Source organism: Beta vulgaris, chromosome 3 (genome assembly GCF_026745355.1).
Source record: "Beta vulgaris subsp. vulgaris cultivar EL10 chromosome 3, EL10.2, whole genome shotgun sequence".
NCBI lineage: Eukaryota > Viridiplantae > Streptophyta > Magnoliopsida > Caryophyllales > Amaranthaceae > Beta > Beta vulgaris.
The window spans coordinates 29,918,340-29,934,328 of record NC_079204.1 but is presented as its reverse complement, the minus strand read 5'-3'; the positions used below and the strand labels follow the sequence as shown (position 1 = coordinate 29,934,328).

Below are 15,989 nucleotides of genomic sequence, written 5' to 3'. Positions count from 1 at the left end.
ATTGTTCACCATTTTCTCACACCAAACCTAAACACAAGAATGAACCCTTCAACTTTTCCCGTTCAAGTTCCTCTAGTTCCTCTAGTTCTGATGAAAGAAGATTATCACGAGCAATAATTGATCAGGAAATAGATGATTTCTTGACCAATATTGTTCAACCACTTGCTCCAACTCTTATATCAAATGTAACTCCAACACCAAGGAATAGAAGAGCAAAAGTGACTGATGATAATGAAGCAGGTCATTCACGTCCTAATCGAGGCAGGGTGGAAGGTCATAGAAGATTGTTCAATGATTACTTTGCTGATCAACCAGTCTATCCAGCTCGTTTATTTTGTCGAAGATTTCGAATGCAGCGACATGTCTTTGTTCGGATTATGGTTAGTGTCGTTGCAAGTGATGTATGGTTCACTCAAAAAAGAGATGCTACGGGTATGTTAGGTTTATCGCCCCTAAAAAGTGTACAGCGGCTATTCGAATGCTTGCCTACGGGGTAGCGGCGGATTCGCTTGACGAGTATGTGCGAATTAGTGAAAGTACAGCTCGAATAGCATTGATGAAATTTACGAAGGGGGTTATCACGAAATTTGGTGCGGAGTACTTGAGACGGCCTACTCCAGACGATTTGGCTAGACTACTCAGATTCGGTGAAGAACGTGGATTTCCGGGGATGGGTGGTAGCATAGATTGTATGCATTGGGAATGGAAAAATTGTCCGACTGCATGGAAAGGACAATATTCAAGGAAGAGTGGTGTTGCTACTTTAGTTCTTGAAGCTGTTGCTGATCGTGACTTATGGATATGGCATTCTTTCTTCGGGATACCAGGTTCGTGCAATGACCTAAATGTTCTTCACCGATCTCCTGTGTTTAGGGATGTTTTAGAAGGTCGAGCACCCCCCCGTGTAGTTTACGGTGAATGTAACCAATATGATAAGGGTTATTATCTCACTGATGGTATATATCCGAATTGGGCAACATTCATTCAATCAGTTACATGTCCTCAAACTCTCAAGGACAAGTTATTTGCTCAACACCAAGAAGGAGCTCGAAAAGATGTAGAGAGAGCATTTGGGGTGCTGCAATCTCGGTTTGCTATTGTTCGTAGACCATCCCTCGCATGGGATGAGGAAATTCTCAATGACATCATGTTGTCTTGCATTATCATGCACAACATGATTGTGGAAGATGAACGAGATACATATGCACACTACGCAGATGCTACGGATTCACTACCAACACAAGTAATAATGGGACGAATTTGAATATTATCATGATCGAATCGTAGATATCAACCAGTACATGGCCAATAGAGATGCAATTGAAGATCAACATGTGCATCATTCCTTGAAACGTGATTTGGTTGCAATATATGGCAGAAATTTGGTGGAATGCTAATTAAGAGCATTTTATGTATTTCTTTCTTAATTAAGTTTTATGTTTTTCGTTCTTAGTTAAGTTTTATGCACTTTTTTTCTTAATTAAGTTTGTAATTGTCGCACCAATGTAGCTTTTATGTATTTCGTTCTTAAAATTATATTAAAATGCTAATTGTGTCTCATATCATTAAAAACGCTAACTAATTTCGTATTTAATTACTTAATGAAAACGCTAATTACATATGCTATATATAATAAAAGATAGAATAACTTAATTATTAAAATGATAATTATAATTTTAAATTTTATTTTTTAATTAATAATAATAAAATATCAATTAGTAATTAATATTTCATATCATTAAAAAGTAAATAATAAAAATATTGTATGATGGTAGCTGGGTGATGAGAGGGAAAAGTAGTTGGGTGATGAGAGGGAAAAGTAGTTGGGTGGGGTCAAAATGTAAGAGAGAGAGAGGAAAAAATAGTTGGGATGATTGAAAAATGGTTCCTGGTTAAGGAGATGAGTGGGAAAAGATTGTGGGATGTAATTTTTAAGAGAGATAAAGTTAGAAAGAGAGTGGGATGATTTTTTTTTCAATCATGAGTAATGGTGCTCTAAAAACTTGGGACATAGCCAAGTTCAACAAATTAGTTTTTTTTGGTCAAAATTATGTTGCTGCATACTAGACTAGGAGCACAACGTGATGTCATGCTGATGTTAAATGTTTAACACAAAACTTGTTAAAGAAATAGTTTTCTTCATATCAACATAAACGTGTCACTTTTTAGAACTTTATAATATTTTTTTTTTGACATCGCGAAAATTAACATAAGGAAAAATTAGAAAATGCCAAAAAAAATCCTATCCGTACGAAACTCGTTAGCCAAGTCGTGGGCTGCTCTGATGTGTTCCCTACCCACCTTCAGTACTTTGCATCTCGTGAAGGCTTGCCCTATCTCCCGTATGGCGCCTAGAGTGTAATGGATGGCAACGTCGCCTGAGCTTGGCGAACCTAGCATGCCAATTAAGGATGCTGAATCAGTGTGAATAATAACCTTGTCAATATCACGATCCATCCATAACACTTTATAATTGATACTGATATAATGTGCTTTTAAACATTAAAAAGAAGGGATTGGGGAAGATGTACTAATACTCTCAAAATTTAAAGATGCATGGGATTTCATTTTTTTCTTTTCATAACAATGGATTTTTATTTTTTTTTGGGTGTGTGGGGTTGGGAAGGGGGTTGGAGGCTCCGGAGAGGGTGTGAAAGAACAAAGAAGGTAGGGCTGGAGGCAGATTAACAAATCTGATATGAAGATCCTGACATGTATTTTACAAAAGTATCAAACAGCATCTTCTTGACACAAACCATGCAAAAACACAAATCATGACTTGAAAGATCTTGATGCTCAAAAGTTAATTTTAGTAATAATGAGCAACTTTGACATAAAATCAAATTTTGCAACTGCAAAGTTTCATTCAATTATTAGCCCTTTTATAGTAGGTCAGTAGTTGACAAATTACAAATTCGGTAAAAGTGATTCAAACTGATTCAATTCGGACATTTTAAATGTCCAGTAATACCAAATATTGTATAAGAGCACAACTAATGGTTGTTCTATAGTTTGTGGGCAATAATTATTTCATTACTTCTTCGCTCTTCCACCTATTCTATCATATTTTTTCTCTCCTTCAATTTCTTCTTTGCTCTTCTTTTTCTTGATGCATCATGAAAAGGTGGGCTTCAATTTTTAGGCAAAATTCTTTGTCTCTCATAATAAACTAATATTACTTTTATACTCTCTCTCCTCATCATCCACAGAGAGGCCAACGACTGGGAGTACTCTAATATTATACCAACACCACGAGTAACATAATACTCGAGTAGTATTTTGTCGGAAAACCGGAAAAATATACTCCATCAATTTCCCAATAAGTATAGGGTTTATTCTCCCCAACTTATTTTAGTTCAATTCAATTCTGTTCAGTTGCAATCAATTCAGTTCGGTTGAATTCAGTTCAGTTCAGTTGCAATCAGTTCAGTTCAGTTACAATCAATTCAGTTCAATTTAGTTTTTTGTGTCGAAAAGAACAAACCCTTAATCTAGAAATTGCATGATAAAAGAACAAAATTTATAGAGAAATGGACAAAACAAACCCCAAATAAGGTATATGTAAACATATTAATGTTATTTTCAAACAATCATTTTTTGTAATTGTTAAACTTACTGTGAAACATATATTTCTTTCGACCTGAAATAAGTGAAATATTTTTCTAAAAAAGCTCACATGTAAGAGAGAAGTATTTCACATGTTTCAAAACACACAGGGTACGTCAAAACAAAAGAATAATTACTCTTGATCTTCCTTTACTTTTATTTTCAAACAAAATATTTGATATAAGAGAGAAGTATTTCACATGTTTCAGAACACACAGGGTACGTCAAAACAAAAGAATAATTACTCTTAATCTTGCTTTACTTTTATTTTTCAAACAAAATATTTGTGGAATATTCCAATGCAGGGTATCATTTCGCACATATTTAGTTATTTACTTATTTTGGATTATTTCATACCTAGGATTAATTTTTTGTTTACCGGAGTACCTAGGATTATTTGGATTAGCCAGTGGCTTTTCAAATCAAACATTGTACTCTTTTTTTTTTTTTTAAGAGAATCGAACATTGTACTCTTTTTTTTTTTTTTTTAAAGAGTATCGAACATTGTACTTAGGACAACAGTAGAATGGGCTGCAAAAAAACTGAATTAAATGAAGGCATTGCTATTTTTGTTCATATGAAAAGACACAGAAAAGGAAAAAGATGTCAAGCAATTTCCATGAAAAAGAGATCAACCAAGTAGTATATATGAATGAACCCAAAAAAAATCACTATATATATTCAACAGTACATGAATCAACCAAAAGCCCAGACAAAAATAAAAGGGTGTTCAAAAAAAAATTGTTCCACCTTTTTTTTTTTCTTTCTAAGTAGCCACCCAAAAAGATTCCCAATTTATTAATCTCTTATTCCCCTGACCTCTTTCCTTGCATCTAGTTGGTCTATGAATCTTTCCTAACCCCAATTTAACCCCAAACTCCACTGTTATTCCATTCATATCCTCGAAGAAATTTGCATCATTTTCTTTACTACTACTATTACATTCTTCCAAATTCAAGTCTTCCTTTTCAACAACATCAACCTCCATTATTTCTTTTTCATGGTCCATTTCATCATCCAAAAATTCTTCAACCACATCATTATCCATAATTTGAGAATCACAATAGTTCTCTTCTTCATCATTTTTAATATCGTCGGTCGATAATGCCCTTACTATGGACAACTTTAGTCTACCATCACTTCTTTCAGATTGTAAATAAGATTGAATTGGAGGAGAACAAACGGCTTCAAGTACCAATCTACCCTCTTCGCGATACTGTTTAACATGGATAGGATTTGAACCACCACTAATCGTAGTCAAAGGAGGTGGAAACTTTCCGTGGTCTACGATTAATGTCTTTCTTTTTTGTAACTTTTGACGTGGTTTATAATCTTGCATCTTCATCGTTGTTGTTGTTGTTGTTGAAGGAAACGAAAATAATCCGCTTTCCATCGAACAACAACCGGATTCATTACCTAGACTTTCCGTACACATTTCCAAACTTTTTTCACTAAGCATGAAAGATGACCGTTTAACTAATGGATGCACATATGGAGGCTCATCTTTCGACGTTTTATATGAGTCACTTTTACTTGGAAGAGCTTCAATCGCAGACCAACCACCACTAATAGTGGCGGCTTCAGTCTCGACTTTCGAGAAATTATTGAGTTTGAGGTTGAGGGTTCGAGACTCAACGAAAAAGGATTCAGTATTAGTACAAGAAGGTTGTAACTCTTGATAAACAATGGTTGACATTTTGATGATTTTTTTTTTTTTTCTTTTTGTAGAATGTAAAGGAAATAATTAAGGAGGGTTTTAAGGATTATGGTTTTAGTTTTGGTTGTGAGTTGTGAGTTGTGAGTTGTGAGTTGTGAGTTGTGAGCATGGGATGTAATGAAGTTTGGGAGGTTTGTTATTTATAGGCTCTAAAGGTTACCTACAAAGTTTCTGACGTAAGAGAGATGTTATGGGATTGTGGGGGAGAAGACCTTTTTCCTACCACTAAAATAATGATTTAGCTTTACATATTAACGCAAAGAAAAGAATTACACATAATGATTATATAAGATCAATTTAGGGGAAGCATAAGAATATATAGTCTATCTTATTTGAAAATTAGGAAAGGATCAGCAATATTTGAAAATTAGGAAAGAATCAGTAATATTTCACTCATTATAACCTGCTACTGTTAGATATGCAGTAAATCTATTTTTTTTTTAATAAAGTAAGGAAATATCTTGACAAGTCGCGAATAATAAAAGGGATCCTAATTTGCCTAAGGTGAGAATCGATTCCACGATCTTCCGGAATCGAGAGAGAAGCTCTAACTACAAGAATACCCCTCACTCTTATGGGTGCAACTATGGAGCAAGGGTCCACGAAAAATACATATATGATAAAAACTCCTTATGCTGAAAACTGTAACATAAAATGAGTACAGAGTTTCTGAAAATGAGCAAAAAGATAAAATGAGCAATGCTTTGGTGGTATGGTTATTTCTGTATGAGTTATTCTACGAAAAATAAGATTTTGAATGTGTAGCAATTTATTTTTTTAATAATGAGTGTTGTATGAATTTAAGTACATGAATATTAATGTGTATGCTTTTTCATCTTATATACTTGGTATATGTGTGCGCTTTGTAACGTTATATAGTGTGTTGTAGTTCTAGTTCTTATAGATGCAAGTAAAACTTTGTTTGATTGATTTTTAGTCATTAAAGTAATCATGTATTTGCTTACACTCATGGCTACTAAGAATTGTATGTTTCTTCTTTTTAAACTCTATATCAATTTATTAATTGTTGGAGATTTGGAGTAGTCATATAAGCCTAGGTTCCCTGTTTCTTAATTTTTAAAAGGGGAAGTTATTAAGTTCGGGTAGATTTAATGTTCAAAAGTTTCTTTAACAATTAACTTATCATTGGAACGAAAGTTATACTTGGTTTCAAACTGATTTTTAGTTACTGCTACTATCACAATCAACTTAGTCATCAACTAATCCGAATTCTTTTTTATAATAAACAATGTAATTCTTATTCAAATTTTAATCTTGAACATAAACAACAATTCTTATTCAAAATTTAGTCATGAATGAAAAATGTAATTCTTATTCAAAAATTAATCATAATATATCTAAGGACAATCAAATTAATAATCCACTTGATTCAATTGTATGAACAAACAAAAAATGATAAAATCAAATAAAATCCATAAAAAAATAATGAAAAATAAGAGTTGAAAAGGATAATGAATACAAAATGAAAAATTACATAATGTAAGATGAAAAAAAAAACATGATGAAAATTCAGAAGTTGCTTTAAGTAGAAAGATCACTCCCACCACGAAAATGTAAATAGTACTATACATGAGACAAAAGAGAATAAAAAGTGTTAGGATTACTCTAGAACAAGGGGAGTATTAGAAATTAATTTACATTAATTTTGCAACGTAACATACAATTACTCCATTACATCGTAAAATCTGTCAGATACTTTTTTTTTATAGAGATACACCTGCCAAAATTCCCCATAACGTGGTGGTCTGATGGGCGGTGGCCTGGTGCAGTGCAGTGGTAGTGTAAGAAAACAAGAAAGTAGGTCGGTGAATATGACTGCGTAAAGCAGGAGCGGAAGTGGTTCTATGATTCACTCCCAGTAGTGACATGAATTGTGATTTTATCTGAGATTCTAAAAATAAGATAGATAACGTGTTCCACCATGATATTAACTGCATTAGTCACTTAACGCACAAGTCATAAGCCAGTTTTTGAACATTTTAAATGACTACAAAAATTTAAATCACGAGTTAACATCAACCATGTTTTTTAATATAAACATCTTAAAATCTTAAATTTAAACAAAAAAACCTGTGCATTTTGAACGGGTCCAAAAAATTTAAATGATACAAAATTAAATTTAATCAACCATTATAATCAATGTGATCATGAGTTATGGATTTCAAATTTAACAGTGCAACTCACGGATTGTAAGCCATACGTTATAAGTCATAATTGTGCAACTCACGGGTTGTAAGCCAATTTGGACCTAATCAATGTGACCAATGCTGATTATTACAAATAAGTCAGAAGTCATAATTGCAACAGTCACGGATTGTAAGTCAATTTCAAATTATTCTAAATTAATATAGTTATTCAAAGTTAATTAACTTACCTTAAGCAAGGTGCGTGTTTTTATTTCATTAAACTATATACTAGAAATCTTTCCCTAAATTATATTACATCTTTAATACAAATTTATTACCATAATATATGGTATGATATAATAAGGATATAACATGGTTATATTACCTTTGCAGGTATTAATATTTTTTTCAATATTAAATTGTTAGTAAATAGAAGGAAACGATTAACAACATTAGCATTATAGATTTTGGATGATTTATATTGTACAATATAACAAGGATATATCATGGGTATCATATATCATAATTGTTCAACACATGTGTTGTGTTGTAAGTCAATTTTTAATTATACTGAATACAATATTTTAACTTTATATATTGCATTCTTTCAACTTTATATGCATGCCTTCTAATAATAACACATTTAATAGATTTGGAATAGAAAAACTACTTAATAAAATATAAAAATCCCGTGCATTATGCACGGGTCCAACAATTAGTTTTATGATATAGCCTCTACATTTAGATCAATTTCTGAATAAGTCTCGTATTTCACGCCTATTTTAGGTAATTCTAAACTTGTAAATTATATTCAAATTTCTATTATGGTGACGATGTTACAGAAATAAAAATAAAAATCCTATATGAAGTGCACAACAAGTTAACAACCTAGTGCAACACACATTTTTGATTGAAAAATCCTTTCACATGAGAGTCTTTCTTATTTAACTTTTGAAAAGTTTGTTAATAAGTACCACACTTTGAGCACTTTTTTGAAATAAATACTTAGGTTTTTTGAAATTTTATAAATATCAACTTTCTGCTGTTTCTTTTGGAATCACTACCACTTCATAGATTTTTCACAAAATTGTTAATTTTGCTATGTTAGTGGCATGCTATGAAATTACCTTCTTACCTTCCATTTGTCTCCTCCACCACCACCACCACTGAAACCCCACGAAACTCATCATCCTTGCGAGCCTTCTATCTCCTAACCATCATTTACGAGGTGTTGTGATTTCGTAGTTGGTTAATATCGTGGGGTGGGTCGATTTTGTGATGGGTGGAGGTGGTGGTTTCGTAGTTGGTTATGGTGTTAGGGTGGGATACTTTTTGAATAGTTGGAGGCTTGGAGGTGGTGGTTTTGTAGTTTGTTATGGTTGTGATTGGGTCGATTTTTAGGTAAGTAGGGGTGGTGGTGGCGGCGGCGGCAACAATGGCAAGCATGGTTATCGCATGTGGTAGGGGCGGTGGTGGTGGTGGTGAAGGAAGGGCAAAATCGTAAATTCACGTGCCACTATAACGTAGCAAAACTAATATTTTCTGTAAGATTTCGTTAAGTGGTATTGATTCACTTTTCAATATCACTTGTTATACTTATGTTCTTATTTTCTTTTAACTAATATATCTTGTACCTGTTTCTTGCCCATTCCCATACTCAACTTCCTGCATCATTGTTTTGCTAAAAAAAAAATCTTCCTGCATCATTATAGAACAATTGTAAAAGTCATAAAGAAAGTAATGGTTTCTTTTTTCGGCAGAAAAACATCATTTTTTTGTAGGGAACATCACGTAAAACTTCGCTAGTAGGAGAGTTTTCAACACTCCTTATTCGCTTTTTTTACTTTTTTTTATTTTTTTTTTTCAAAAGAAAACCAAAAGAAAAGTAGACCAGGAAACAAAGGATTTTATCAATATTTCTTGATAGTGATTGATCTACTCTTTTTCCTTCAAAAAGGAAAGAAAATCTCCACATGCCTTAGAAACACAGCTTTAGTCAAACTCGTTATCGGAACCGCACCGTTCACAAAGAAATCAGCTTGATATAAATCAGACAAAGCCTTGAAATTTCCAAAATTCAAGAACCAAAAGCGCAACCAAATTCCACATAACAATAGTTATGGTCTTATAGATACATGCTTTATAACTTAAAACATGTGGGCTGACTTTTACTAGCAAACAGTTAGCCAAATATCTTAATTTACACACAGCACAAACACACTTCTATTAGATGTCAAAGCAAAAAAGAATATTCCTTTTATAGGGAGAAAAACAGAACACATTGCACATATTTTTATTAAATAAGCTAGGAGAGGAGTAATAGTGTCCCCTTAGTAATTCACTTAATTCCTCCTCCACAACATAAATATTACATTTCAAATTTTCAAATATAACATGTAGTAGTTAATCAAAACCAATTTCATGCATAAACTTGTAAAAAAAAAAAAAAAATCAATCAAATCTCTATGAAATACAATTAACTCATATAATGCTCAATCACATAAACTTCCCAATAAAAAAGATTCAATCAAAATAAAAGATTTATAATCAAGAATTTGACACACATTAATACCACATACAATAATAAAAAAAAAAAATACACGACATTCTCATTATAGAGATAGCTTAAATTCGAACTCAAATAAATTTTTCCATAACACAAACTCAATTACAAATACAAACTTCAAACCAAAATAAAAAACCAGTTCTCTTTCATAGATTAGAGTTTCACGATATTTTCAAATACGACATTCTTAAATTTGCAAATACTTTACTGTTAGTAAGGTACGTAATTTGTTATTGAAAATAAAACTATGTGTAATGTTCTATGTTAAGTAAATCTTAAGAATATGAAATATGTTCGAGTAAATTTAAACTCAAATTACAGTTAATCTTACGGATATGTGTTGTGTTAGAATTTTTTTTTCTAAAAGAATTAAACTCAAATTACAGTTTTTTTTTAGAATTTCATGCAAATATAGTTCAAATTCAAATCAAAATTACATCAGAAATGGTCGGAAAAAAATTCAAATTTCGTCAGAAAATATCTTCAAATTTGTGCTTAAATAAAAAAAATATTGAAACATAATACTTCAACACAAATTCTTCTGTGCTTAGATATTAAAAATAATTTGAGGAAAAAATACTTCAACCCATATATTAAAATTAAAAATTTGTGCCCATAATTGAATTTTAGTTCATCAGATATCCAAAAATATATACCTTATTCACGACATAAAGACCATCACATGGCTGTCAAAGCAGAAGACAAAATCACAATTGAAGGTTTGAACTCGGCAAGAACTTATTGAGAAACTCAATGCTTCAGTTTGAAGTCCACATAACCGAAGATTGAGATCGAGAGGTTTAGCTAAGAATGAGGAGAAATCGAGTGTTAGTTTGATTTGGGGGAAATTGGGAAAATGATCTAGAGGAGAGAAAAAGTGACCACTGCATTGTCTCAATTAAATAGAAAGGAAAATAATGGCGTGAAATTGAGAGATAGGTTTGGGAATTGGGAGAGTAGCTAAGAATTGAACAGAGAGAAAAAGGATTGCCTTATTTATGTCTCTTTTTGTCATGGTTCATGTGGTTGTTTAGAGCTTTGACAAAAAACATTAATTAGAGATGCAATTTCATTACTTATTCTTATTTATTAATGTGTTTTTAAATAGTACTATATGTAAGTATTTCAATCTTTCTTATTCACGAAATGGAGGTGAAATTAGATATGAACTTTTATTTTTTAGTTTGTTTTACTAATGAGTAATAGATATTCTCAAAATATCGCTGCTCGTATAGCGTGTATAAAAGGCTAGTTGTTCATATTATATGAATACAAAGGCCTAAATTGAACAAACAAAAAAACACCACGAACAAGCAATATACGAAGATGTATTCCATTCATAACGCCAATACTTAAGAAACACTAAAACATATCATATATGTCTATTGTAGGGATAAAGAACCAATGTTATTAGCACCCTTGAAGAATGTAAAGGAAGTCGTATCTAAGGACCAATGCTTAATTTTAAGTTTTTGGTAAGTATATTGGACTAAAAAACTTCATACAACCTAAAACCGATGTTTATTAGGAGTTAACTCACACAAATATATCTCGCTGACTCGCTCTAATCCTCAAGTCTTTTTTTTTTTTTAGATCAGTAAGTAAATATATATATTTCCAACACAACTTTTACAACCTAAATCTCCAAAGAGTAGATCAACAATCATAAACTAAATACATTATCCAACCACTCCTTATCATGAGTACTGATTCGTCTATGAATGCAACTATAGATTTTCTGCTTTACGACTCTTTGTATACTTTGTACCAAAAAGCCTCATTTTTAACTCTCCAAATGCTGTAGACAAGCGTTTCAACAATCTAAACAACCTTCTCCAGTTTATGATTTATTTTCCTCAACTCCAACCAATTAATGAGCTGAGCAAATCAATAAAACAACACCTAATCTAAGCTCAATGTTTAATTTTAACAAGACACCTGTGACTGAATTGACACGAAAAAAAAAGTGTTTATGCGTTTCAGGAGCTAAACCACATATCATGCACTAGTCATCATCACAAACACCCCATCTAAGCATCTGAACTTTTGTTTACAGCTTCTGCTCAATGGCTACCAAGGCACAAAATTGGTGGTTTGGGAGAATACCGGCCTTGTAATAGTTGTACATGTAAAAATAAATTTCAGGATTTCATTCCATGGTTGAAGCTTTGATATTCTATAGACAGAACTCTTTTTTAGGTTTGATGTTTCTAGGAATTATTTATGTTTTTTTTCATCGATTATTAAGTTTCTGCAGATAGTGTGTGTTCACTAGGATAGTTTGCTATTTCACAATCAACCCTCTTTGTCGAGTGATGATGAATGAAATCAAAGCTCAACATAGTGCTTTAACATTTGAGTTGTTATTGCCAACCCAAACTATTGTCAAATCACGTAAATTCTTATAGAGGCGACTCTAAATCATTAGTCGATGGTGTAAGACGGGTTATTGTTTATGCTAAAATTTGCCTCTTACGACAGAATTAAAGTGAGGGACGATTTAATCAGATATTGATTGTTATGATGCAAGAAATGTACGCAAAGGGGATTCGATGGATGAACACACATAAATGGTGACGCAGAAAACCCTAATGAAGGTGGGTAAAAACCGCGGGTGGAGATGGTTCCACCAATCTACTATCAGTGACTGTCGTTCCAGATGAACAACAATCGTTACAGCTTAAGTTTTTTTTATCTAAGTACAAACGTTGAATGTAAATCAGAATAATGAATCTCTTTTTTTTTATGCCTTTTTTCGTACTAGTAATGCCGTATCTTTCTATATGGCTTTTTTGTGCTTAAATACTCCATCACCCAGTTAAAGGTTTACAACGGTAATCTTTCCCAAATTGTAGGAGATTCTCCTTATTATGCTCAACCAACTGTGCACGCTTCCTAGCTTTGTGCAACTGATTCCACTTTGTAGGTTCGTTAACAGAATCATGATAAGATCACTATCCTTCTTTTTCGGACCACTAGTTGCTAAGCTGATTGACTTAGTCTTCGCGCTTTATTCTCACGGCTAGCATCACGTTTTAACGTCAAAGTCGTTGCGTCATTGCGTTAATGTCATCCTGTAAAAATCAGCCATAACAGTTTGCCCCCAATTGTCGAAACGGGGTAACACAAAGTCCCTGATACAATTGTTAAAAATCAAAGGAACATGTCAGATAAAATAACTGTAGTTAGTAAAAATACTTAGCCAAAGATATTATCCAACAGATAAGAAAGAACTCATGGTTGAATTAGATGAAAAATATCATCAAAGTAACCCAAAGGTCACAACGCCAAAAGATAAGAAAAATAAGCCGTTAATTTCTATCCGTTAACCAAAACAATGATTGCACTTGGGACTATAAATACTACGCGCGATTAAATTTCCGGTTTACTCGATTTCTCTCTCTCCTCAAAACGACAGATTTGCTAGAAACCCTCAACTGCCCCTCTGCCGAAAACTTCAAACTACAACACTAGGTAAACTTCCATTGCTACTAACTTTTCGTTTCGCACTTTACTTCTACTTCAATTGCATCCATGGCTCCCAGTAGGCGTAGTATTAGGACTTTCGTAAAAAAACCAAGAAAAATCGAGGGGAAAAGAAAAAATCACGAAGATAAACAATTGACCATGTCAAAGGAAGACATGATGAGATTTTTAGAATTAGCGAACCTACCTGTCGACACAGTCATTAGGAACGCAGAACCGATTGAACAGCCGGAGACGTGCCCTAGCACATGGGTTGTGCTTTATGAATACCCCTTTAAAATATGTCTAAGACTCCCTTTTTCTCCCCTAGCTAGGGATCTGATGCAGATTTACCAAATCAGTCGAGGGCAGATAATGCCCCAAGTCTGGCGAATCCTAAGCGTCATCGACAGGGTGACGACGTCTTGGGAAGAAGCCTTTACCCTTCACGACCTTCTACTTTGCTACGAAATTAGGGTTAAGGAAAAGAACAGGATAACACTTCATGCTAAAGCTAGATTAGAACCACTGGTTGGGGGAGTGCAATCGAACGACAGAGGATGGAAAAACAGATAAGTCTTCTTGAAGAAATCATCCTTGGGAGAAGCTGGCAAGACCTTGATTGGTGGCTGGAACACAGAAGGTTTGTTTTGTTTCAATCACACTTTTTGCATGTCGCATCGTTAACACTGTTCTTACAATGTTTCTTCTGTAGGCCTGAATCCAAAATTGCAGTCGCATCGCGAAGAATCTCAACGACTTTGTGAGAAATTTCTGAAAGCGCCAGAGGAGGACAGACAGTTCAGAAGGATTTTATTTGGTAATCAGGACAGCTGCTTACCTATGGCTTCTGGTAAGTTCGCCTTTATTTTACCCACTGAATTCTAACGACATCAGAATAATTCGAACGAATAAGCAATCCTTGACAGATTCTTTGCAATCTCCTCCTAGGAAAGCATGAACAGCCAAGCGTTGCCAGAGACGCTACGCAAGCGCAAGAGAGAATGGAGACGTTGACCAGCACTGCGTCTGCGTCCACGACATCGACAAAGAATGACACTATAGTCGTCGTCCAACTGGACGACGAACAGGAGATTGCACCAAAGGTGCACAAAACTGAGTTCCAGGCCCCTCTTGACAAGGGTGGGCCATCATACACTGTGACCGTCCCCAATGACTTCATGTCACTGGAGATGTCCATATGGCCGGAAGCTAACAAACTTCTCTTTACTAAAGCTGAGGAAAGGATAAGGGAGCACACCCTCCCACGCATGATGTCAGATGGATTGTAACTTCTTTTCCAGGTCTGGTCGCTCAACCTAACTATTCATTTTACAATGTTTGACAATAACTTATAATAATTGACTAATATGCGTTTCTCCTTTGCACAGTCATCACAGCATCTCCTCATGGCTAAGAGGGAGATATCAACACTGCTGAAGGGTCATCAGACCATGAAGCAAAGGGTTGACAAAGCTGAATTGGACGTGAAGTCCAAAGAGACTGAGCTGAATACTTACCAGTCGACCATCAAAACTATGGAAGAGACTCTAAAGAAGAACCGAGAAGAGCTGGAGCAGATAAGGGAAAAAGCATTGTCGCAAAAGTGTTTTGTCTTGTCGCTAATAAACTGCGATCCATTGTCGCATATTATTTCAAATGGGACACCAAACCTGCAAATTATGTTAGTATATACAAAAGAAATAACTTCTTTGTCGCGTACCTATTGGAAAGAATCTGACTATCCATTTAGAAAAGTAATCGGTTAGTGCCAACATAAAGACCTTCTGACCTGGGGCTGGAGGTAATTTACCAACTATATCCATGCCCCATTTCATGAAAGTCCATGGTATTAAAGAAGGATGTAAAATCTCACAGGGTTTGTGCGTCATACATGCGTGTCGTTGACAGCTGTCGCACTTGGTGACATACCTTATTGCGTCTTTCTTCATCGTGGGCCAATAGTGACCCATACGCAACGCTCTGTTGGACAAGATGCGTCCTCCTGAATGATTCCCACATGTTCCTTCATGTAGGTCTTCTAAGACTTTCCCCCACTGATCTTTTTCTAAGCAACGCAAGTAGGGGCCTTTGACAGACTTTTTGAGTAACACTCCTTATACGATCACATGCCGTGACGCTTTGAATCGAATTATGCGCACTTTTGCCTTATCTGCTGGAAGTACATTGTTAGTGAGATAATCATAAAATGGTTTTGTCCAACTGACACTTACCTCCTCATTGTCGAGGTGGTTCATCCCTGCAGCTTCTTCTTCGTCACTTGTAACATCGTTACCAGCATTAGATCGCTGTCGTCATCGACTTGGACACGTTCTTCTGTCGTCGCGACCGTTTTTCCACCATTGCGAGCGACTGCTGGATTTGCTAGATGGACTATGGGGACGGAAGCGAATGAAATGTACCTCAAGGAGGATCCAAGGTTAGCTAATGCATCTACCTGGGTATTCTGGTCTCTTGGGATCTGTAA

General features: G+C 34.4%; 2 protein-coding genes across 2 annotated transcripts; one reads left to right on the top strand and one right to left on the bottom strand.

Moving 5' to 3' along the window:
• Positions 1–403: 403 nt before the first annotated feature.
• Positions 404–1,264, top strand: LOC104884109 (uncharacterized). The gene has a single exon (XM_010668702.3). The coding sequence runs from the start codon at positions 404–406 to the stop codon at positions 1,262–1,264; it is 861 nt and encodes a 286-aa protein (XP_010667004.2).
• A 2,982-nt stretch (positions 1,265–4,246) lies between these two features.
• LOC104884106 (protein FANTASTIC FOUR 1) lies at positions 4,247–5,530 on the bottom strand. The gene has a single exon (XM_010668700.4). It carries the CDS (start codon positions 5,300–5,302, stop codon positions 4,373–4,375), a length of 930 nt encoding a protein of 309 aa, XP_010667002.2. The 5' UTR covers positions 5,303–5,530; the 3' UTR covers positions 4,247–4,372.
• Positions 5,531–15,989: the final 10,459 nt, after the last annotated feature.